The sequence below is a fragment of the Rhipicephalus sanguineus genome, chromosome 2 (assembly GCF_013339695.2).
Source record: "Rhipicephalus sanguineus isolate Rsan-2018 chromosome 2, BIME_Rsan_1.4, whole genome shotgun sequence".
NCBI classification, from domain to species: Eukaryota; Metazoa; Arthropoda; class Arachnida; order Ixodida; family Ixodidae; genus Rhipicephalus; species Rhipicephalus sanguineus.
Genome location: NC_051177.1, coordinates 144,919,260 through 144,943,935, shown reverse-complemented (window position 1 = coordinate 144,943,935; position 24,676 = coordinate 144,919,260). Strand labels below are relative to the sequence as shown.

The 24,676-nt window shown below is 44.3% G+C and overlaps 1 protein-coding gene across 1 annotated transcript in view; it reads left to right on the top strand.

Moving 5' to 3' along the window:
* Nucleotides 1-2,342, top strand: part of LOC119381943 (uncharacterized) — a 49,707-nt gene extending 47,365 nt beyond the window's left edge. Inside the window, exon 5 of the mRNA XM_049412946.1 lies at nucleotides 2,226-2,342. Within this exon, the coding sequence (XP_049268903.1) occupies nucleotides 2,226-2,342 (117 nt within the window). The remainder of the gene's footprint in view (nucleotides 1-2,225) is intronic.
* The last annotated feature ends 22,334 nt before the right edge of the window (nucleotides 2,343-24,676 follow it).

Here is a 24,676-nt window from a genome sequence, read left to right as displayed (position 1 = left end):
CTTAACGATGCATCGAATATATTTTTAATGCCGTTAACTTAACAAAAAACGGTTTTGGTTTCGATAACGAATGGGCAGTTTCCCAATGACGTGAAAACATAGTATGACGTCACGGGGAGACTGGAACTCGCAGCATACTAGCAGCAGCTATGCCCTGTTGGAACTGGGATTGCGTAGCCGGTGCGAACACGTGTGGGCATCGTGCTCGGAGCAGTTAGAAGGACAAGTTCATGGAAGGAAATACTTTATGTACAGTATTGACATACTTGGAAGGGTAGCGCTAGTGGACACGGAATAAAGGAAGCCACACAGACGGAAGCGCTCTAGCAACTGGATTTTATTGAAAAACTGCCCTACATATATACATCGCTTTTATGGCCACGTGACAATTTCAGCGCACTGACGAATTCAGGAGCATTATTTCTTTTTCTGACAACACTGTCGATCGTGAGCTGACACATTTCGCCCCTTCTATGATTATGGTCTTTGCTTCGATAACTTCACCGAGTGCACTTATCTTTGTGGCGGCTAATTATGATATATTTTGAATAAACAGGTGAACAACCATAGTCATTGCGTTGTGTGTACAGGTGCCTATCTCTGTGTCGAGCAACGCTCTGTTTGTGCTCCCGTAACCGATTTGTTATCCTATGTTTTGACAAACTGTAATTTAACCGCGCCTGTATTATATATGTCGCAGTTTTTAAATTGCAGATGCACTGCAGGACGCTGAACACTTGTTCAGCGAAGGAGCATTCCACAGTTGCGCTGGTGTTGGAATTGCAAGATCCGAAAGAATTATTCTCCGTAATGCTTACGAGCTAATGCAGATAAACATAGTTTGTCTGCGGATGTTAGGATCCGTATAATACGGCTCACACTAAAATAGTAGGTAATGTGACATGAGATGCGGCTAAATGAATTGTTTAATTAATGCTACATCTTGCTGCAAAATGTCGATTGTTTAAACCTGCAAAAGTCCTATAGTTGAACAATATTGTTGTGACAACCGATTTTCGATATCAAGTGCGCTTTCATAAGTTTTCCTTGCCATCATATTCATTTATTTCAGGTGGTCGTAATACACTCAACGGGTATCACTCGCGTTCATTTCGATTCATCCGGAAATGTGTACCAGAACTTTTTTCAATCAATCAATCAATCAATCAATCAATCAATCAATCAATCAATCAATCAATCAATCAATCAATCAATCAATCAATCAATCAATCAATCAATCAATCAATTTATTTATTTCCTTTCAATAGGAGGAGTACAGGACTAAAAGCTCGAGAGCTTGACGAGGTCCCGACCCCGTTACAAATTTGCAATGCAGGAGGATGGCGGACAATCATGAATGCAAAATACAGAATACACTTTACAAGTTTAACATGGCGTCAAGTAATACAAAAATTATTATACAAATCACTGAAAATAGAGAGAATAGTTCATATCTATTGTCATGAAGTGGCATGAACATGAAAAGTAACAATCAATAATAAGAATGGCCAAAATTCCGAGAGATATATTATTCCGAAAAAATTAGGCGGAAGGTTCAAAGTTTTGCTATTTGAAATTTTAGCGATAAGAGGGGCAGCGCAGTCGCACGTTTGGGCGTGATTTTTACTACGCGTGCACACTCACTCGCCGCCTTAGTGCTTCGGTTTTATACTTGTGCTCGACGCTCGCTCAATCTTAACTCCTGGTCATAGAAAAAGGGCTCAGTTTGCTGTCAGTGGTATGAAACAGTAACCGCGGGTGAATTGAATTACGTTATATAAAACTGAAACGATTTGTTGCGCATCGTGCGTTACGGCCACTGCTACTGCTGGCTTTTTTCGGTTAAACAGCCTGCCAGTATATTTTGCACCGGTTCCGACCCCCGCAGCTGCAAACTGACACTCAGCCTACAGAAAGCCAGCTGCCCAAGCAAGAAACTGACCATGTAGCTAAACAAATCAATTCGCATACAAATGAGAGAGATATAATTGCCAGACTGCAGTGGGCCGATCTGGAGACGTACACACCCAAATCTAATCGCTGGGAAGTGCTCCGTTGGTCGATCACTATATCGTTAATAGGATCGCTAGCTGTCAGGCTAACCTAAGGACTGGCAGTAAACTTGGCGCAAACATGGCCGCGGTAGTGATAATGCGAAATACCAGAGGCGGTTATACTTGGGGTTGAGGCTGCTTTGCAGACTCGTTTGAACTTTCATTGCGCAGGTATGCAGTGCTTCGTTCGAGCTCAGGTACCGCCCCACTGCCACCGGCTTTTGTACGCGGTGCACGGCGCGGGCCAGCGCTTCGGCGACGCTGCGTGAAGACAACCGCGACTACTGACGCAGCACGATGCAGCCGTGGCTTGCTATACACGTCGTCTACGGAGCAGCGCACGGACAGTATATGAGGCATAGTAAATAATAAAAATTAATTGCGCTGTCTTGCGCGCCAAAACTAGAATATTAAAATGAGGCCCTCTGCACTATCATTTCGCCGTGTTCCGTACTTCAGCGCTCATACATATTATTCTTTTTTCCTTTTTTCATGCGGAATGTTACAATCGGTGTGACTCTTTTTTGCACCTAATAAAGCTGTGTCCCACAATACCAGTGCGCATACAGCACCAACAACCCATGGAACTCGGCATACGTGCATGCGGATATGGAGGAAGGAAAAAATAAGAGGGCGGGGGGAGTCTGTCAAGTGATAATTTTTAAGTCATAAAACGTATACGGGACACGTGATGTACAGGCCACGATCACTTGAAAGCCAAGAGGTGAAATACGAACCACGGAGCAGCGCACGGACAGTATATATGAGGCATAGTAAATAATAAAAATAAATTGCGCTGTTTTGCACACCAAAACTACAGTATGAAAATGAGGCCCGACGTAGTGGCAGACTCCGTGCTAAGTTTGACAACTTGGGGTTCCTAAACATCTATACCTAAATCTAAGTACGCTGGTGTTGTGTTGGTGTTTCTCGCGGTTTCGGTTTCGAAATACACTGTACGGATGCCAGGGGGCGCCGCTCTGGCATTCATAATAAAATCCCTCTATCTTTCAAAAGTAGCCAAAGGTCTTGATCTAGCCGCCGCGCCCTGCGATAGGTCAGTTGGCGACACGTGACCGTTTCGCCTTCGCGCCCCGCCCAAAGGGTTCAGCGGCGGCAGCGCTGTGCCGGCGATCGGTACGGATCACTGAGTTTTCAAGCGTGGAGTGGGGCGATTTTAGCAATTAGAGAGTACTTCACGCGCCTCTGTCGCATTGTCGTTGCAAACTAGAAGCGTTTATGTAGTTGAAATTGAGTGGACGCAGGAATTCCGCGTTTGAATTTAATGTTTGGAGCGTGAAGTGCTAGTATGTCGGGTCTCTATGCCTTCGGTTGCCTCCCCGCGCGGAGGACAGAAAAAAGCTTTTCTTTTTTTTTTTCGTTCCTCGCGGTGACAAAAACATATGCTGAAGGAAGGCCCTAACAAAATCAGTCGCAAGAAATTTGTGCCCACAGAAAATACCCGGCTATGCGAACTAAGTGATTTTGTAATAGTTATAACTTCAAACAGCCTTTCGCCTGGCCGGTGTGCTTTTGTTCGTGCATATGCATGAGCATTATCTTAGCAACGATATTACTGCTTCGACGTTCTTTATGTCGTGTATTTGTGCGTAGTAGTCAATGCAGAGTCACGCCCCGTACTTCTAACATTAAATTGCTCGGAACCCAATAAAGCTGCCTTTGTTTTTCTCACCGGGGTGGCTTCGACACTACAAGCTCACAGGGAAATGAGCATTTGGGATTAGTTTTTTGCCACACCTTGCCGTGTTTTGCCGCACTGCTGTGTGCGAGATCGATTAAGGCTTCTTCGTTGAAGCATTCCGCGCGTAATGTTTTCCCTAGAAGATCACAATGCTTTTGAGAAGTTCGAATAAATTTTACTGCAAGACACTGAGAGGAAAAAACTGAAACCATATATGCCGCACTAAGCATCTTTGCTAATTTTCAAAGGCAGGAGGAACAGAAGCCACCCTGCAAGCGAGTGAAGGGGGGATCAGTGCTCACAACAAAAGTCCCAAAGAAAAAGTTTGTTATTCATGCAATAAAACCCAGTTTTTCAATAGGCTAGTGCTCTTTTGTTCTCTTACATCTCTACAAAAAGCCACCTAACTCAGCTTTTGTAGTCTGGTTTTAGGACCTGTACGTGTATACACATACCAAATTTATTTGAAATTGCATTGGGTAACATTGCAATGCAACGTACCTTTACATCTTCGGGACACGGAGGCAGCGGGGGTAGTAAAAGGGGGACGGCTTTGGATAAATGCACGTTGTTAAAAACAGTTAAACATTACAATGGGCGAGGCACTAGTGGGCATGCTATATTTACTAGATCTTAAAAGGTACTCAAGTTGCTGATATTCCTCAAATGCAGTGCAACTACATTTGTGGAATATCCCCTCTTCTCCTAAGTGAACCTCTTAGAGTATAAGCAAAATAAGCTCAGTTAAAAATACCGTGTAACCGTGGGAAGACTTCCGAACGCTGACAAGCGCAGTCAAACCAATAATAGCGGGTATTTTGCGCTACGCAATACAAGAGCGCTAGGAGCCCGATGAAGTTTCCGAAAGTAGTAGTACGCTCACTACATGCCTATTTTATTCGAACTAGAAAACAAGCACTTTTAACTCACCCAAACACCACCTGTTCTTCAAGTTACGCTGAGTGTCAAAATATGCAAAAAAAATAATCACAAATGCCCTGCATGACAGCTGCTGTGGGGAACCCGCTCAGAACCTGCTTCGGAAACGTACGCGTTTTATTTCCATGTTTAACGTGCTACGTGCTCGTTAAAGGTATTGTCCCTGTAATTTGATAACTGATGAGCATCTTAGGCCACAAATATTAATAATTTAACGGTTCAAGCGAGCACTGAGTTCGGTTTCAGGCGCCCGCAATATGCACGGGAGCGAGTGGCGCGTCGTCTGCTAACGCTGCTCCTTGGACCCCTCGAGAGGGCGCGCGTGTAGTGTTATTCAACAGGCGACGTGTAAATAAAGCAGAGTGTGAAGAGCACTCTTGGAGTGCGGACGTTTCGTTCTTCTTCGGCGCTTCGCGCCAACCCGCGTGTTCGTGGCTGGACGGCGTCTCCGCCGGCCGCGTCGGTCACCTCCGGTCTTCCTCGACTGCTGCTGCGCCGGGACTGCCACCCACAACACAGCAATGGCGACGCTCGGGCTTGGTGGCGTCCTCCCAGTGCGGGTTCGTTGCACAGAGGAAAAAGAAGAATACGCATTAAAAAATGTGCTTTTTATCGCATCCTCGTCGCCATTGCTGTGGAAAGTTCGCTAGATGCTGAACAGAACCACATCGGAAGCAATGTGGAGTGGAAAACGACAGCGGAAATTGCTGAAATGAGCTAAACAAAACGTCTGTCTTCGGGCATTAAGGCCTGAGGCCTTCTGAATTCGTACTTCCGTAGTGTCGAGGACAATGCGAGTGTTGGGCTGCTGCCTGAAATGATGTGGCATGTTTTGCTGCACTTCAGCGAGTGTCGGAAAAGCTGTCAGTGCATAAAGTTCTTTCTCTAGTATGAGCACCCACCGAGAAAAAAATTCTGCTGAAACTCGGCATAGAGATCTCAAAGTTTCTGGCTATCTCAAATGATGCCATGCCAGTACGCAAGCGCACCAAGACCATGAAGAATTGTCCTTCGGCACTGGTGATCTGTTTATGATGTTTCAGAAGCTGAGGGTTTCGCTCAAGAACAGAATTTAGAATGTGCTTGAAAATGTTTGACGAGGGTAACCCTGTGTAATACAGCATCTCTTTTGTAGTTTTCATGTTTTCTAAACGCAGAGTTCTTGCTTTTAAATCTTCGTAACATTCTCTCCAGTGTTTTAAGCTATTGTTGGCACGTACAAGCTCTCGCTCTGGGCGCTCAGAACACTGCTTTTCAGCAGCTATAGTTGTTGTTGAAGCTGCTCAATGCAGCTAATATTCTCTTTGAGAGATTCAAGCTGTTGTTTTAGTTTTGCTGACACTTCCATTTCTGCATTAAGCTGCTGTTGGAGTTGCACAAGACTAAGTGTGTCGTCACAAGTCTGGCATCTTTTGTCCAGAGGGCTGGTATCTTGCATGGCGTCATCTTGCATGGCGCCATTTTGCTCCTCTGGCTCCATGCAAAGCCGGAAGCAGGAAATCTAAACAGTCTAACCGTTTTATCTTTTCTGCTAACATTCGCGCAGCCCACGGCAGCACACCGGTTCGGCATAGTTTGTGATCCGCTTCCAAAAAAAAAAAAAAAAACGCGGAGAAAACAAGTTCGCACGCTCTCACCGTTCGAACAGCACGACTGCTTGACCCTCAATAGTAATGGCGTCGTATGTCATCCCATGATGCACGGCGCGGAAAAGCCCCACGCATGCGCAGAGAGGGCACCTGAAAAAGGCCCATTAGCACACTGGCAAAAGATTGTTGGAGCAGGCCTGACGTTATTGTCAGTAGCATAAAACTGCGTTTTTCTCAGTTCCAGTTAAAGTAGACTTGGCTCTTTTAGAGAAAAAAACGCCACATGTGTACTAGATGTGCGCCGTTAGACCGGCGTTGTGTAAGAAGTGAAGCAGTGTCTAATATGCATGTGGTAATATTTCTAAGCCCGTTATGCACGACTAACTAGCCCAATAACAAATAATTCTTAGATTGTTCTCGATACATGCGCTCAATTAGATGCAAGCGGCCAGTTTCAGCTGTCCGAGTGAGGCAACGAGGAGCCACATGATCCTCTTCTTGCTCTCGCTCGTACGGAAACTCAGCGTTGCAATAATGATGCTATTGTGGATGGATGATCACAACGTAGCGCATACCCAGCAATTCTGGACATCGCGACGCTTTCAGTTCGCTGTTTTTGGCACCACGTGGCGTACGGACCTTAAAGATTCATAATTCCTGCTATGGAACTCCGACAGTGTAGCGGACACAAAGACAGGCAACAATATCGGCTTTCACCACCGCACGCGAACCGGCAATCGCCGACTGATAATCGCAACGCATGCGACGAGCGGACGGCGCGCGCTCAACTGTGAATCAGCACTAGTTTTGTTGCAAAGTGGCTCGGTCCTTCTTCAAGACGACGGAATCTGGAAAAGGCGTCCTGCCCTTCCTCTCATTTTTCTTTGAATATTTTCCGAGTTTCTTCAATATTTTTCGTCCGATCGTAGTGCCGTTGGCCTCCCCGGTTCCTTTTAAAGTTGGCGAGCACGCCTTTTGTCGCTGCCATGTTATGAATCGTAGAAGCTAATTTTGAGAAATAATACCATCTTAAAATATGATGATGGTCGTGCGTTTCGGACTGTGCATGCTCAGGCTTGACTTCCCTCATTTTCGTTGGCGTCAGTTTACAAACCCATTATATTGCACAACTGGGTGAAAGCGCCAAGCCGTGTGGTACAGTCGCTTGACTTCGCTTTTTCGTGTTCAATAAGCGACAGAACTAAGGCACAAATTTATTTGAATACTGATTATTATTCAGTAGCGTTCGTTGAAGTATTTTAATTAGGCGCCATAGTTAGAACCGTGTGGCTTTCCTTTCTCAAACTTATAATAAAATACGCCCTAAATAACTTATGTTCCTAAGCACAGTACAAAATTTACAGCCCGCCCTCGCCTTTCTTCTCAGTGTTTCTGAAAATGAAATGAAATCGAATAAACTGACAAATCCCACCTCAATGCCTCAATGAATATCTGCTAGTCTGCAGATTTGTGCGAAGTCATGGGTTGAAACCGTGCTATTGCGGCCTGTTTAAAGCAGGAAAAAAAACGGAAACAAAAACGCGTTTCTTTACGTGACAACGTACGTTAACAGGCCCTTCACGAAATCCATTGAAAACATTTGTTACATTTGGAAGGTTTCTGTTGCTTATGTAAACAAGGCAACTGCAAGAGTCTCGAAACGCATGTCTTCTTGTTCTCTGTGATGAATGCTTGTTTACCGTGAAAAAAGTGCGTGTTCTTTGCAAGACATTGTTTCGATTGCACCTAAAGTTGTAGATGCCATCTAGCTAAGATTTTAAGAATGATTTTTTTGTAAATTAGTTAATTGTAGGAAGAGTTGCAAGATGTTCAACTGTCCTGTTACCGCATTTCCAGAAGATCAGCGCCACCGACAACTCAGGCACTCTGTGTCTTTGCCTCGGCAAGAGTACGCAAGCATAGTTTTTTTCCCGCTTTCCTGTGGACACTGTAGCCTCAGTACGTTGTAATATTCACGTGATGGGCCCCGCATGTTTTTATCGCTATTTTTCATTGCGGCACCATTCTAGTGTCGTCACTGAGCGTCTCAGATTAGAGGGTTAACTGAAGTTGCGTGTCATAGTCAGTGGCTCGATCACTGCGCTGCAGCCCGTGGCTCACATTCGCAGAAAGCCCGGCTCCCTCAGAAATGCATCACCTTCTGTATCAAATTTTGGCCGCCCTTCTGCGAAGCAGCCACTCATGTTTTGTAGACACAATCACTACAGAATGATGTGTACTGCCCAGTTATTTGTAGTGCGCACTGATCATAGTGAGAAAATCCGAAGTGCAGGGGAGGAATAAGGGCATAAGGCAGGCTAGCCGATGTTTTCGTAGGTGAGCCTATCTTAGTCAAAGGCGTCAATGACCAACCCTTCCAAACATATGGCGCCTTTGACGAATATACCACCCATCGAAATATCAGCTAACCGGTATGAGGCCCCTATTATGGCGAAAGCCTTAGATGCCTCATCAAACGCGAAAAGTGACCGTCGGCGTCTTCGAGATTTGGCAATATCTCTCGATACTTCGCGAGACCGGCATTGGCGTTGAAGGATGCAAAAAAATGTAATAAAAGTGGGTTCAGAGTCACGTGATACTCAAGTGAATGTGTGTGTGTGTGTGTGTGTGTGTGTGTGTGTGTGTGTGTGTGTGTGTGTGTGTGTGTGTGTGCTGGCGTACCAAAAGCCACATGACCTCAGTGTAACATGACGTCAGCATGACGTCACAGATCGCGAGAATTCGACACATCGTAGTGGCGACATCGAAGGGCATCGTCACTTGATTAAAGGCGGGCCGATTACGGATGCTCTGCAAAACCATGTCAGGAGCAGAAAGCTTGTAATGCCTCCGATCCGGGAGGCAGTGCAAAAGCACGTTGAACTCGGAAAGCTTTTGAATGTTACGGTGGAGGGGAGGATCAGCACGTCGACCGAGAAGAAAAAGAACAAGAAAATGGCTTTCGCCTTCGAGTCGTCTTAGGCAATTGCATAAGGGACCCTCTGAGTTTTTCCTGTTCAGACAACCTCTATTGGCCGCGAGATCGGGCTAGATGTGGCAGCACCGTCGCCGCGCTAGTGTGGATAGGCGGTTGTCGGCGCGTATACAAACGCACACAACAGCGCTTCGTTGTGAGCGATTTGACCCGATTTCCGGCAAACAAATTGCGTTGACTGCAGCTTTCTGGTAATATGTGCGCTCTTCATACCCGAATTAATGCACGAAGCGCGCCGAACGTTACTATTACTTGTGAGAAGCGCATTCTGCTAACGAACGGGGTTGCTCGCCTTCGGCAACAGTCGGCGTTTTCGCAATGAATGACATTTTCTTGTTTTATTTGTACGTCTTCAACTTGTGTTCTATCTACTACGCACTGCTGTAGAGCGACTGAATTAAGTATTTACTTCTTGTTGATCTGGATACCCCGCAACAAAAAGAAAGCCCGTATTCCTGCACGATGAGTTCAAATAGCACTTTGTACACTGCGTGCTCAAATATTCATCCGAATTTCTTATTCACTTCTCAAATGTAGGACAGTTGATAGGTTTACTGAGGAAAACTATGTGGCTGACAGCGCTTTAACGCTACAGAAGCGTTTAACACGCACACGCCTATTTTTATTCCAGTAATAGTACACAAAGGTAACTGTACAGCACGGAACTTTCTTCGATTGATTACTTGCATGACAGTAAAGGAACAAAGGCCAGGTTATTTCACAGGACCAAAGTATGTTTTTTCACGCGAATAATGTCCGCTGCTTTCCGTCAATCTATTACAACGCAACACAAACGCTCAAGATAATGTAAAGGAAAAAAAAAAGATGTGGCTTCGCGTCAAATAACTACGACATAAATGTAAAGTACGCCGCTTATATTAATTTTTACCATCAGTGCTCTTTAACGCGTACCTTAATCTAAGTACATGGGTGTTTTTGTATAAATTTCGCCACAAGTTAAAATTGCGCAAGAAAACTCAGTTTCGCGATTTCCGTGTCATTCTATTTTCCGTTCTTTTTAGGGGACAATTTAAGTACCGAAGTGTCGGACGTGACTTCACAGGAATATTTGTGTAGTGGGACCAGGACCATACACATCTCAAGCTCGTTGCGTAACCTATAAACGACAGTCCCGAAGTTATACATCTAACCATAGCGCGCAAGTGCATGAGAGCCTTTTTTTACCACTTAGCCGATAAAAGGCTATATTCACATGAGATTTAATGCTTTAGGACAACGCCAAGTGTACTTTGCAATGCGCTTAAACCACAGAACGGCACCTACACTGATATGACTCTCGTGAACGGAGGGTACGACGACCACACACAGCACTCCCTACAAGTGCACTCACTGATCTTATTACAGTACATATACAGCCGACCAAGGCCAAATGCTTCTTTACATCGTGTTAGGCTTACGTACGAGCTGTTAAAGTTGCACTAGCGCACGGAACAAACCGCCTTTTGAGATCCTGCATGACGTACGCGCACATTCAAACACAACGTGGCTAGCAGACGACGTAGGGAGCAATCCACACTAGGCGCGGTTCAGTCAGGAGTCGCCAGGTGGCGACTCCGCTCGATCTCGCGGCCAATAGCACACCTATTCGGTGCCTTTGGCTACGCTGTCCGTCTTCACAAATTCAGTCATGCGATACTACCAATAAGCACTTCACAAAATTCAGAGGGCAGTACTAACATTTATTAGTCTAAAGTCGCCGACATGGGTCACTGGAGGGCAAAAAGATACGACCCGTTGAACACAACCACACATTTATGCTTCGTCGTTAACGCGGGAATGTCACGCACTTAGCTTCGCCGAAATTAAGCTTGGGAATGTTCTATTGCAAGCATAAGTTAGTCCGTATGCGCATGTGAACTTTTCCAGATTACGGACGCTATTGCTTCGCGATGACGTATTGCAGTCATCACGGCGGATGTTTATCCCGCCCCTCCAATCTTGCTTCTGCTCCCTAGGCTGTCTTCTGGCGCTGCTGTTGCACGTGAAATGTTTGAATGCAGTACATTTTACTTCGTGAAATACGAGTCAAGCAATTTATTCTCATCGTATCCGCGTTTCTTTTTCTTCCTCGCGCCATAGATTGGGAAATCCACAGCATGATTGGAGGCTTAATACTTGTGTAGCGCATTGTTCGTACACCGGTGCACCGAGCAGACAATGTTGAACCAGCTTCAATGGAAAGCTTCTGAGCTTTCATTTTTGCCATTACAATTAAGTGTAAACGATCACATTAGAAGTTTGAGTTGACAATTAAAAAACGACCGTTTTAACTGATTTGACGTATTTCATCAGGGCCTATAGCTTAGAACGCTACGTTACGTTAAATCCAGTTAACTTGTATATTCAACAGCTAGGGCACACTGTTCATTCAGCTGCAATTAAGCCCTCTTTCGGTCAGTCCAAGAAACGCCTCTGTGAGCATCATAAACATAATTGTCATCATCTTCAGCCTATTCAGTGACCACTTCAGAACTGGGGTTTTCTTCAACGATCTCCCATTCCCTCTATCCTGCGACAGCTGGTTGCACTTTATTCCTGCGACATTCTTAATTTCATCACCTCGACCTAACACTCTGCTGTCATTGACTTCGTTTCTGTTCTCTTGGTATCCATTACGCCGCACTAACGGCACATGAATTATCGGTCCTTCGTATTAGTGACCTGCCCAAGTCCACTTTTTTCTGATGATGTTAACTAGGATGTCGGCAACGCCTGTCTGTTCCCTTATTTCCTCTACGTATCATTCGGTGTCTTAATGCGGGCCATTTTTTCTTCCGTCATACATTGCGCGGTACTTCACTTTTTTCTCGAGTTTCCTTGTTATCCTCCAAGTTTTCAGCCCCGTATGTTACTACCAATAATACGAAATTGCACAGGTCGGCAAACTCATGAGTCGACTCACTCAAACTCATTCAGACTCAGATCGGGCCATGAGTCTGACTCTGAGCGAGTCCGGGTAAGCAATGTTTTGGTGTGTTTGAGTCGGAGTGAGTCCGACTGAGGAAAATTTTAGTGAGCCTGAGTGCAGGTGCATTCGGTTGAGAAACATACTGGCGAGTCTGAGTACGAGTTTCTTGACTGTGTCTGAGTGGGCTAGACCGTCTAATGCCGACCTATGGTCATATCTACTCATCTTCAGCATTACTACCAGTCTTATATCGGCTTACCATTATACCCAAGTCTATTCACACATATGTCAACGCACGAGCGTTAATGCGCCACCTCAATATTTATTGATCAGAGGTTTGAGGCGTGTGAGGGGAGGGGGGGGTCTACCTCCCCGTGCAGACTCTTTCACGGGAAGTTCTTGATAATATATCTCGTGTGAGTCGCGTACTTCATAAAACTGTCCTTGCATGATTTCAGCCACTTATATTACGTGTTTGATGGTGCAAGATCAAAAGGCGCATCGTAGAGCACCGATTACGTGAGTTATTGGCGTTAAAGAGCATCGGCACCATGACCGAAAAAGCTAATTTAACGCTAACAGACTCATGAATCGACTCACTCAGATTCACTCAGAAACAGGTCAAGCCGTGAGTCTGAGTGAGTCCGGCTGAGTAATATGTTGGTGAGGTTGAGTCCGAGTTAGTCCGGTTGATAAAACATTTAGTGAGTCTGAGTCCGAGTGAGCCTTCTGAGCAAAATGTATTTCTTTATTGAGTCTGAGTGAGCTCCAATTTTTTTGCCGACCTATGCGCAATTGTTGTATACATCCCGCTTTACGAATAGCGGTGAATTGCCTGTCATGACTTAGGAATGTCTATCTCAAGCACTACTCCAGCCCATCATCGGCGAATTTTCGTTTCATGAGTAGGTTACACTTTTAGTTATTGGTGTCGATGTAGATGCTCTCGCGCAGGTTCTGAACACTGGTTGCTAATTTTGAGATCTTCTAAGGACTCAAAACAGCCGAGCACGCAACACGGCTAAATTTGCAGACACAGGAAAAAATATTTTGATTATCACAGCTCCTCCGCTTGTGTTTCTTCGGGGTAAGGTTATTCGACACGTCGTGTTTTTTTTTTTTTTCATTGCGGGCTCACTACAGGCAGTAGTATATAACTCCTCGAAAAAATACTGACAGAGTCCCAGTTTCATGCAGGAGCGTTTTACAGCACTTTGCAGGAAATTTATGGCGTTGTATATATATATATATCTTTTTTTTTTTGCGTGTGACGAATATGACTGTCGGGTCATGACATGAATACTATGAAAATCCTGTCGCGTACGTCGTCAAACCCTTTCCTCCAGACACGTGTGGCACACACCCGTTTACCACGGGCCGCGGTGTACTGGTATGCGCCACAGGTGATTGCCACTTCATATCTACCCAGGAACGGCGAGAACACACATTGGTAATTTAAATGCCGGAGCATTAAAAAAAACCGACATCGGCAGCGTTCACCTTGAATGGAAATAATAAAAGCTAGGATCTCAGCAGGAATCGAACCCAAGGATTCTGCGTGGCAGCCAGGTATTCTACCACAGAGCCACGCCAGGTCTAGAGGCTACTTTGGAAAAACAGCCAATGCAGGCGTAATGTCGGTGCGACATGAATTGTGGTTGTGGTGCTGGGTATATGATTGTATAACAATGCAATAAACATGTACTCCTACGATACAGGCGGCATGTCAGGTTAACGTCTCTGGTTTCAGTGTTGGCTCCGCTTTTATAGCAGTCTAATAAACATTACATTTGTATTCCCATGGTTCAGCAACCTATAATGAAGGATTGCTCGACCCCGGAAGAATACATTAACGAAAGTTACGTATGATATTCCCATCATTGCACCGTAATGTGCATTTAGTTTCAATAATACTGGCGTATGTACTCTAACGTGAGGGCTGACGTTACGTCGCACCATAAGTTACACTTTAAATGCCAGTGTTGTCGACGTGCCTGGTAAGCCCAATATGTGCACACAGCTACTACACTTACAAATCACCTTGATCAACCTCGTAACGCTTGGCTCAAAGCCATAAAATACAGCATTGAAGTACTCGCTGACTGCTTCGCATGAAACCGATTCCCAGAAAGCATGGGATCTGCCGAATTTTTATTTGGAGCAACAATTCGAAAATGTTTAAAATTCATGTCAGTACTTCTTTAACGAGTAGGCTGGCTACGTCACGGGACCCCGGAGTGCTTTTCGAAATCGAAACTGCCTCAAGTCCTAATATACGAGCCTATAAATAAACATTCGTTTCGCGCTGGGGCAAATGAGTTTCGTTGCCGTTATTAACGAGACTGTCGCCACTGATTGGGAGAAAAAAAAAAAGAGGTCCACAAGTTTTCTGTCACCCCTCCTTTAAGACATGCAAACTGCGCGTAGTTATACTACGGTCACGTAAAAGCGCGTGCGTTGTTCTTCGGTCGCGCGTACAGGCAACATCGGCAGCTGATAAGCCCAAAGAAATTGTGACACTTGCTGGGCAAATAAAAACGAAAATTTAAATAAAAAACAAATTACGACTGGATTCTGACAGCGTTCATGTCAGACCAGACTTTGCGTATATACAGCAGCCAAAAAAAAAAGCGTGACGAATGTTCCATTCTTGAAGCAGTTTGCGCATGCGTGTGGGAGCGACATTGGTATAAAAGGCAAAGCCGCATGGTCGACAAGTAACAGCGGTTTAACTCTGTGTTGGCAACGATTCGTGCGGCTTCTTCCCGCGGTGGGCACTTCGCGTTTTCCTGCAGATGTGCTTGGACGACCGATTCAGCGATCGAGCATCTGCATATATCGGCATGGCTTGGTGTCTGCGTACCAGGAGCCAGGCCTCATGGTTCTACCAACAGCGCTCTAAGTGAAGGTGAGTTATGCGTTGCAATATTTTCGTTGGAGCATTCGTGTTCCGCTGCAGGTGGCAACGAAGTTTCATTTGTTCAGAGTAGAGTGGTAATACAGAAATTTGACATCAGCATAAAAAGCCTTCAAGAGTAATAACAATTCGTCGGGTTTTACGTGCCAGAACAACAATATGAATATGAGGAACGCGCTTCAGTATAGTAACGGAGAACGGGCCAACAAAAAAAACAGCAGATAGTTACTCTCGTAGAGAAAGAAATATGATGATGAGAGCAGTGCTTTAATAATACACAGTAGTCCTGTTATTCTTTCATTTATTTGCTCCTGCGAAGAATTTGGGACGCTTCTTTCAACTCGACCGGCTTCCGTCGACACCTAGCATGTTGCCGTCCTATACATCACAAAGCCTACCGAGTAAGGTAACTTGAGCGCGATACCGTGACATTTGCGCCAACGACTACAAGAAATGTGTTCAAAGCCTACCGAATAAGGTAACTTGACTGCAATACCGTGATGTGTTCACTTCAGTTCTGGTTGAAGGTAGTCGCGTGTTTGCACTCTTTTCGCGGATTCTGTGAGTTCCAAAGCTTAGAAATCGGCGCCGTGACTTTTGTCCTGGCGTGGTTTCCTTTCTGTTACCACTGCCGATAAATGTAGCCGCACCGTTGGCAAACATTGAAACAATCTAACCGCAGGTTCAGTGCCGTCGACCAGTCGTCTTAGTCGCGCTAGTTTGTTTTTTATGGCAGAACATAAGCATTTTGCGCCGAATCAACTAACCCTTTAGCGTAATGAAAATTCTCTATTCTGTGGAATACACTGGGAATAGATTGAAGTGCATGTAGTGCTTTACAAATTAGGTACGATAAGGTGCGTTAGTGCCCCTCTGGTATTTTTCGTCATGCAGGAAGGTATTGAACATTTCACGAAGTTGAAATCATCTCTTGCATGCAAAGAACAAAGACTAGATGGTCACCCAGAACTAAACTTCGTAGATGCGTGCCAGATTGTATTCTGGCCGATCAGTAAACGGTGGTTTCTTGGCCCGCACTCTGTCCAACTTGCACCGTCACGCGCGCCAACTGGCTGACGCGGCCAAGAAACCACCGTTAACCTATCGGCCTACCGCTGCAACGGAGCCGGCGTGTCGCGGCCACAGCTGATTTCGTTAGCTCAAACCACTGCTGAGAGCAGCATGTTCGCTGCGCGCGAATGCGCTAGTCATGTGGTTCTTTTTGTATTTTGCGGGCTTTCTTTGCAGCTTGGGAAAAAATGGTATACGTGACTTTCTTTATAGCAAATAATGCAATTGAGGTTTCTGAAGATGCTCTCGAACTTTGAAAGTCGCAATTCCTGCCTAAAGTGAATGTTTAGCGATTTAGTTGAATAATCCTAATTAACAAAATAATTACCAAACAAAAAATTGTCTGTAGTGCACAAGATGACTGTCAGCAATTTGCAACTGATTTCGCTCGCCTGCCTCTAATATTGTATATTTTGACCCTTGGCTAAAGATAGCTGGGGCACCCGTTATATTGGCGCAGAGCGGCGGAGGCATAACCAAGTATGTATTAATCCTAATTACACGTTAACTGCAGATATGGGTAGCTATAGCACACAGTCTCGCGTAGCGGAGCGCATGCATATTCCAAGGTACTTATAGATTCATATGATCAAGATAATGAAGCTAGATATTGCATATTCGCGGATGGGAGAGGATGGCCTGCAGTGGAAGAATAGTCATTAGTGTACAGGAGCAATGACCATTTCCTTTACCAGGTTGCGATCTGTCGGGAGCATTGACGAAGTCGACTATACATACGAGGTGCGTCCGAGAACTATCGAATTTTAGGTCATGAGAAATAAATTTGAGTAGAAGGTACAAAACCCTCATTCCCTTCAATATCTCTTCTGTAATGGACACACTTCTACTAGCGCTCCCGTCCTTGTTGGACACTTCTGGCATGCACCTTTAGGAATGATCAATCGGGTCGTCGCATTCCAAATCTCTTGGCTCTAATCTGATTCGTTTCGGCGGCATTTTCAGCTTGAGAAACGCCAAGTCACACGGAGGCTGTTAGGGAAATAGGGAGCTTGACGAATCGCATAAATGTTTTCTTGATCGAGTTTCTTCTGCTCCATTGCAAGCACTTTTGGTACCAATTTTGCGGACGCTCTCCTCATGCCGAAATCCTTGCGTATACTGATCCAATGCATAACTCCATCTATCCCGTCAAAAGTTCTCAGACTGTGGTGTGGCGGTCCTCCTTGACCAAACACCGCGCTTGCAGTTACATTCTGATTTCGGCTTGTTGAGGCTCTGTCTGAACCCGGTTCCCTGTCCACTGATGTGCGGCCACTTGTGAAGCGGTTGTACCACTCCTGTGTCCGAGAGGTGCTCATGTCGTCGTCACCGATAGCCTAATGAATCTTACAGATGGTTTCTGCTCGAGTGTCGCCATGATTTCGGCGAAACTCAGTTCAATATCGCTGCTCTTGTTGTTCAGTCTATTTACAACTTGCTGGAATCCGGATAGCGCTCCTTAAACGTCCTCAGTCGTGGGCCGCGTGCCAGGAAAAATATTTGTTGTTACGAACCCGCTTACTGCAAGAGGTCTCGCTAGCCCCCACAGTGTTGCACCTGTTGTTTGAAACGGAGTCCAGTATATATGATAACGCAACTCATTTTATCAACGTTAGCTGTGATAATGCTAACGTTTCGTTTAAATTGTGGAACTGGGGGCTGGTGTTAAGATTTTATCGAGGGGGGCACCAAGGTGACTGTTACTGGGTAAACAAAATTACTTTTCGGTGATCGTACAGGCGCGTACCCCTGTGAAGGAGTAGCTAATAGTCGGCGATCTGTTCTTTTCTTTTTTGGTGCGAGATGTGTGGCGCTCTTTCTTTTTTTTTTTCTATAATAGTTAGGTCCACCGAGAAAGACGCAGTTTTTTGCTGCTGCTGCTGCTGCTGCTGCAAATCTGGTTGGGGCTGCTCCAACATATTTTGGCAGGGCGCTAGCTCATGTCACCAAATTACCTCACATATATAATGCGGCTAAAATCTGTATAGCCCACTATCGTCGGTATTCAAGAGTGAAATTTGGATTTCGCTCTTATAGATTGGAACATTGCATTTGGGTTGAATTAGCTCGTAAAAAGTTTAAATCACAACGAATGAACGATACAGCAATATTTTGCGATAAAATTAACGCCATCCTCGTGCTTCCCACAGTGCCGTCCTCGTTGCATGGCTCGAATGGCGATGACTAGATCAAGCGGTCCTTCCAGGCAAGAGGCGCACCATTCTGGACTGTCGGCAGCGTTTTCTTGTTCTTGACATCCGTTGAAAGCCTTCAAAAAATGCTTCAGCGCTTCTTATTCTTGTTATTCTTAGCTCATTTTATTCCGCACCCTTTCGGACCACTTCTTCAAAGAATAGATTGGTGCTCAAAATCATTTCAGTTGTGTTCATTTTCAAATGCACTGTCTTGGAACGAAAGGACGTGATACTGTAGCGAAAAACTCTAAAAGAAACACTAAACGGCAGAAAGTAGGAAAGTCGGCCTGTTCCTCTGCATATTCGAGTTTTTCCCTACATCATGTCCTTCAAGTACAGCCGTGGTCACGTCTCTGTAGAGCGCACGAGCAGCCGGTTTTTGTAGGTTGGATGGATGGATGGATGTATACGGCAGTGCCCTTTAGATCAGAATCAGAATCAGAATAATTTTATTTTCACGTCAAACAAAGGAGAGAATACATGATTAGTATATACAGAAGGAGGTCCCAGAGTTACAAACTGAATTGGGACCTCCTGTACATGATTACAAAATGAATAACACAAGTAAATTGGCAGTTCATGGACTTAATAATAATATTAATAATGACTAATGCGAATAAAATAAGAAAATAACTGATAAACAGCTTTCACAAAAAGCATTGAACAAGTAATGAGCCATAGTCAATGAGAGTAAGGACAGTGGGAGACATTTCAAAAGGAATAAACAGAAATGCAGTATAAAACATAGTAAAGCTCAAACCAATAACCAAATTATAAAAACAAATAAGGGAAATCACAGAAAAGGGATACAAGAATGAGGAAAGATGAGAAGATAGAAAAAAAATCTACTGAATGAGAACACCTAAAGCAGTGAAGAACCGGAATCAGAATAATCAAGCAGAAAATGCTTAAGTTCAATTCGGAACCTATGAGCATTTAGTGATTTTAGAGTACATGGAAGCGAATTCCAAAAAGCAAGTGCTGAGAAATGTAGCGACTGCTTGCCGTAATTCGTGCGAACTATGGGTAATATGAAATTATTGTTTCCAGCAAATCTAGTATTGTTAGTATTAACGAGGGATGCCCTTGGTATTATGAACACCGGAATGTCGTTCTGCAGTGCCCTAAAAACAAAAATGGCTAGATTATATTTAGTAAGTTCGGACACATTTAAAATATTGTAGGAATGCAATAACTGATTTGCGTTAACAGAGCGCGATGAAAACGTTATTAGACGAATGGCCCGGTTTTGAATAGTCTGCAAAGATGCTAGGTGACTGTTGTATGTATTACCCCATGATTCAATGTTGTAGTTAAGGTGAGAATGAACAAAAGCGTAATAAAGGGATAAGAGAGTAGAAAAGGAGAAATGCAATCGCGCTTTGATAAGAACGCGTATACCGTGAGCCATTTTCTTTTTGACATTAGATACGTGAAGATGAAATTTAAGGTGGCAGTCGAGTTCCACACCTAAAAAAGTACAGTGATCAACTGGGGTGATAAGGTGACTGTTGATGGAAATGGATTGAAAAGGATCGGACGGACGTAGGCGTGAGGTAAAAATGACAAAATTGGTTTTAGTATGGTTGATTTGCAGTTTGTTCTGTGTACACCACGAGCAGATTTTCAAAAGATCTTCATTAAGCATACTAGTTAGTGTGGATAGGCAGCCGTTAGAATTAAATATTGTCGTGTCGTCCGCGTATAGAATACACTTAGATGAGGAAAGGCTAGTCGGCAAGTCATTGATATAAATTAAAAAGAGTAGGGGACCTAAGATAGACCCCTGCGGTACACCTATGTTAGTTGTTGCTTCTTTGGAATAAGATCCAGAAATGTCAACTATTTGTTTTCTGTCCTGAAGATAACTTTTGATTAGATGCAAAGGCGCACCGGTTATTCCAATAGCTTCTAATTTAGCAAAAAGAATGGGGTGATTAATAGAGTCGAAGGCCTTAGATAAGTCTATAAATATCGATGCTGCAAATTCACCTCTATCAATCGCTTTTTTGAGGTAATCAGTAAGTGTTATAAGCGCTAGATTTGTCGAAAAGCCGGAGCGAAAGCCGAATTGATGGGGGGAAAGAATACTGAATTTATGTAAATATTTTGTAATGCGTGTCTCGATTATTTTTTCGATAACTTTACTTAGAAATGGGAGAACGCAAATAGGTCTATAATTCTGCAACAAAGTACGATCACCTTTTTTGAAAACAGGAATGACGCGTCCGCGTTTGAGTTCACGAGGAAAAATACCAGATTTAAAAACGAGGTTGATGATTGATGAAAGAACGTGGGCAATGTGTTCAGCAATCATTTTAATATCATGAGCTTTAATATTATCAAGGCCAGCACTCGTGGGTTTAAGGGCCTTAATAATTGAAATCACTTCATCAGGAGTAGTCGGGAAAAGGAAGAATGAATGAGGTAGGCGGTTCAAAGACATTTCACAACATGAAGCAGAACCAGAGGCATTATTAAAAAAAGCATCACAAAAGGCATCTGCAATATCCGATGAATTACTGTATATCACGCTGTTATGCACAATCCTCGATATAGCGTTCTGGTTACTGCGGTTGAGATAAGCGTTCACAATTTCCCATTTCTTTTTAGCATTATTACCACACTCAGCAATCTTTCCCTCGTTATAAATCCTCTTCGCATTCCTCAGCTGAGCGGAAAGCGAGTTAGAAAATTTCCTATAACGGGCAAGTAATTTGGTATTGAAAGGTTGTTTTTTTGTTTTTTTATACATATTTTCCAGAGACCGCATAGCTTTCAGAAGGTTATCTGTAAGCCAAGGGTTTTGCGGGGATGCAATCTTTTTTCTGCACTTTTGCTTATGAGTATGCGAGTTGAAATGCAATGATAGTGTAGCTAAAAACTGTGAGAAAGCTTTCTGCGGGTCAATGCACGATAGAACTTCCGACCACTCAGTTTTAGCCAGGTTATCAATAAGCTTTGGTTTATCAAGTGTAAATCTGTAATACGTATTGTTCTTTGAATGTGATAGATTCTGGAAGCGTAAAACGATAGGGTAATGATCGGTTACATCAGTAGTAACAATTCTTGCATCAGGTTGATCAAGTAAATTAGATAATGCATGATCAATCAAGCTGCCATCATTATTGATTGGACAGCGCGTAGGGAGAGTAATCAAACATTCGTAACCATAACTATGAAAAGTACTAGAATAATTAGCAGAATTAGGTGAAGCAGTATCTAAGAGGTTGATGTTGATGTCACCTAATATTAATACATTGCATTTAGCATGCGATATTTCTTCCATAACATGATCGAGAGCACTACAGAACTCAGAAATTGATGAAGAAGGCGAGCGGTAAATACAGCCCACCAGTAAGTTCTTGCTGTCAATGTTGAAGACAAGAGAATCGAACTCAATAAAAACCGATTCACAGTTGGGAATATTAAGTTCAAAGTCAAGACGACGTTTATACGGAAAAGTAGGTGAAACAAAAATAGCCGCACCACCGTGAGCACTCGTCACTCGATGGGAGTATTCAGAGCGGTAAGATTTAAAACAATATAGGTCCTTATCTTCATGACCAAGCCATGTTTCGGAGACACAAATTAATGAAAAGGCCTTATTAAGTGTCGAAAAAAGGTTATCAAATTCATCATGGTGCTTGCGAAGACTTCTAGCGTTCAAGTGAATTACTGAATGACAGTCGCACGCCATGAATTTATTCAGCGCAGATGGTGTCAGATAAGACGCCATGGTTGGTGACGACTGAATTTATGCGTGTGATAGAAGCTATTAGTTGAAAACGGAAAGGTCAGACTCATCAGCAATGCGACAGACACGGCTCTCATTAGTTTTTCTAGCCTTAATCTGGCAATTATCAGTCCACAGGTGCTTCCAGTTGTTCGCTTTCTTTAATGCCAGTGCCCTAGAAAATAATGCCTTATTCTGAGGTGTCAAGTGGTCGTTAACGAAAATAGGGTGGGTGCCGTTAGACATGCCGATGTCACTGAGACAGAGCCTTGCTTTTCGTGCCTTGCTGACGAAATCATTCTTTTTTGCCCTAGAGCAAAATCTCGCGATTAAGTTCTTCTTTCCCTTATCTTTAGTAGAAACTCGATGAACAACGTCGAGATCTGAGGGAGTAACTGGACATTCAATTATCTTGGCAATTTTTTCGACTACGGCCACGCAGTCTTCACCCTGAGTGCAGGGGATGCCCCTTATCTCGACGTTATTCATGCGCGAGTATTGCTCGAGCTGTGAGACCTTGCGAGACAGTGAACAATTTTCATCTTTAAGGGCTTTGTTTTCGGCTACCAGTGAGGCCTTTTCGCTGTTTAATTTGTCAACCAGATCATTCAGGAATTTTAAACTGGACTCAAGGCTGTCCACGTGCTTCTTTAGCTCTAGCACATCCACCCCCGAGGACTTCATTTTCACAGCGATCTTGTCAACGATGCGATCGGTCATACGATCAGATTCGCTGAGCAGCCTCGACTCCAGTTCATCAATCCTCTTAGCAAGTTCAGCACAGGTAGGCATCTTAGCAGCACGAAACTATACAAAGCACTGTAGATACAAGACACAGGTACAAGTAGCAGCTAAAAACTGTTCTTGGCAGCAGTGACAGAAATCGGATAATAAATGAAACGACAGAAGCCGTCGAAACCAACCTGTACAGGTAAGAAGAATGCGTAAGCCAGTGCGCAAGCACTACTGCCACTGCTGCCACGAATGGTCGATGGTAGGTGAAGGCTCCCTTTAAGTAGCGATGCCGGGACAACCCAGCGCCGTCTGGTGGCCTTGAGAGTAGATCTTGCTTCGCTTGACAAGATAGCCCGATGGTCGACACGTGTGGGTTAACCAGCGGATGCTCCAAATTCTGTACAGGTAAGAAGAATGCGTAAGCCAGTGCGCAAGCACTACTGCCACTGCTGCCACGAATGGTCGATGGTAGGTGAAGGCTCCCTTTAAGTAGCGATGCCGGGACAACCCAGCGCCGTCTGGTGGCCTTGAGAGTAGATCTTGCTTCGCTTGACAAGATAGCCCGATGGTCGACACGTGTGGGTTAACCAGCGGATGCTCCAAATTCTGTACAGGTAAGAAGAATGCGTAAGCCAGTGCGCAAGCACTACTGCCACTGCTGCCACTGCTACCACGGGCGGCGGCTCACGCCACCTAGCCATAAAGTTAAGTACTATCACTATGTATTGAAGGATTGCATTTCACATCGTGCCTTGATTGTAGCCACCAATCGGTTAGCCTCCTCCAGGTTATTTCTACTCGTTTAAAGTCTATTTTGCCTTCACTGTCCCTAAACCCCAATGCTTTGAAAAATTCCGCGCCATTATCTTGGACTGTAGGGTGAAGCCCTTTACAGAACATTATGAAATGTTCAGCCCTTTCCTCCTCCTCTCCACACGCACTACATAACGTGTCTGTGCGTTCGTATTTGGCTCGGTACGTCTTGGCCCGCAATACTCCCGTCCTGGCCTCAAACAGCAGAGAACTACCCCGAGAATTATCGTAGATATTTTCTTTTGCAATTTTCTGCTTGAAAGTTCCGTAGGTCTCCAGTGATGATTTCGTAAGCATCCCCATTTTCCACATGTCCCTCTCTGTTTCCTTCACCTTCTTCTTAACCGATGTTTCCTTTTGGCTTGGTATTCTGCTGTTGTCTAAATACTTGCTTGACAATTATCGAGTTCGCTTCCTCCATTTAGTATCAACATTCTTCATGTACAAGTAGCTGAAAACTTTCCTAGCCCAACGCTCCTCTCCCATTTTTCTCAATCGCTCCTCAAATTCTATCTTGCTGCTAGCCTCCCTGCCCTCGAACGATGTCCATCCCATGTCGCCCTGTACCCCCTGATTTGGGGTATTCCCGTGTGCTCCCGAAGCAAGCCTACCTATGCCACGTTGTTTAATTTCCAATCTTGCTTGAACCTCTGCTCTCATGCACAAGACCGCATTGCCGAACGTCAAACCTGGGACCATTACCCCTTTCCAAATCCCGCTCACAACGTTATACTTATTGTAGTTCCACAGTGCTCTATTTTTCATTACAGCTGCATTCCTGTTGCCCTTAGTCATTACGTATCTTTCGTGCTCCCTTAGGTACTCAGCCCCGTTGTTTATCCATACGCCCAGATATTTGTACTTATCCACTATCTGCAGCGTGACTTACTGTATCTTATGCTCACTGTCTTCATTATCATTAAGAATCATGATTGCCGATTTTTGCTCTGCCGGGCGGCACCTTGCGGCAGTTTCGGGCTCTGACGTGGTGGTGGTGGTAG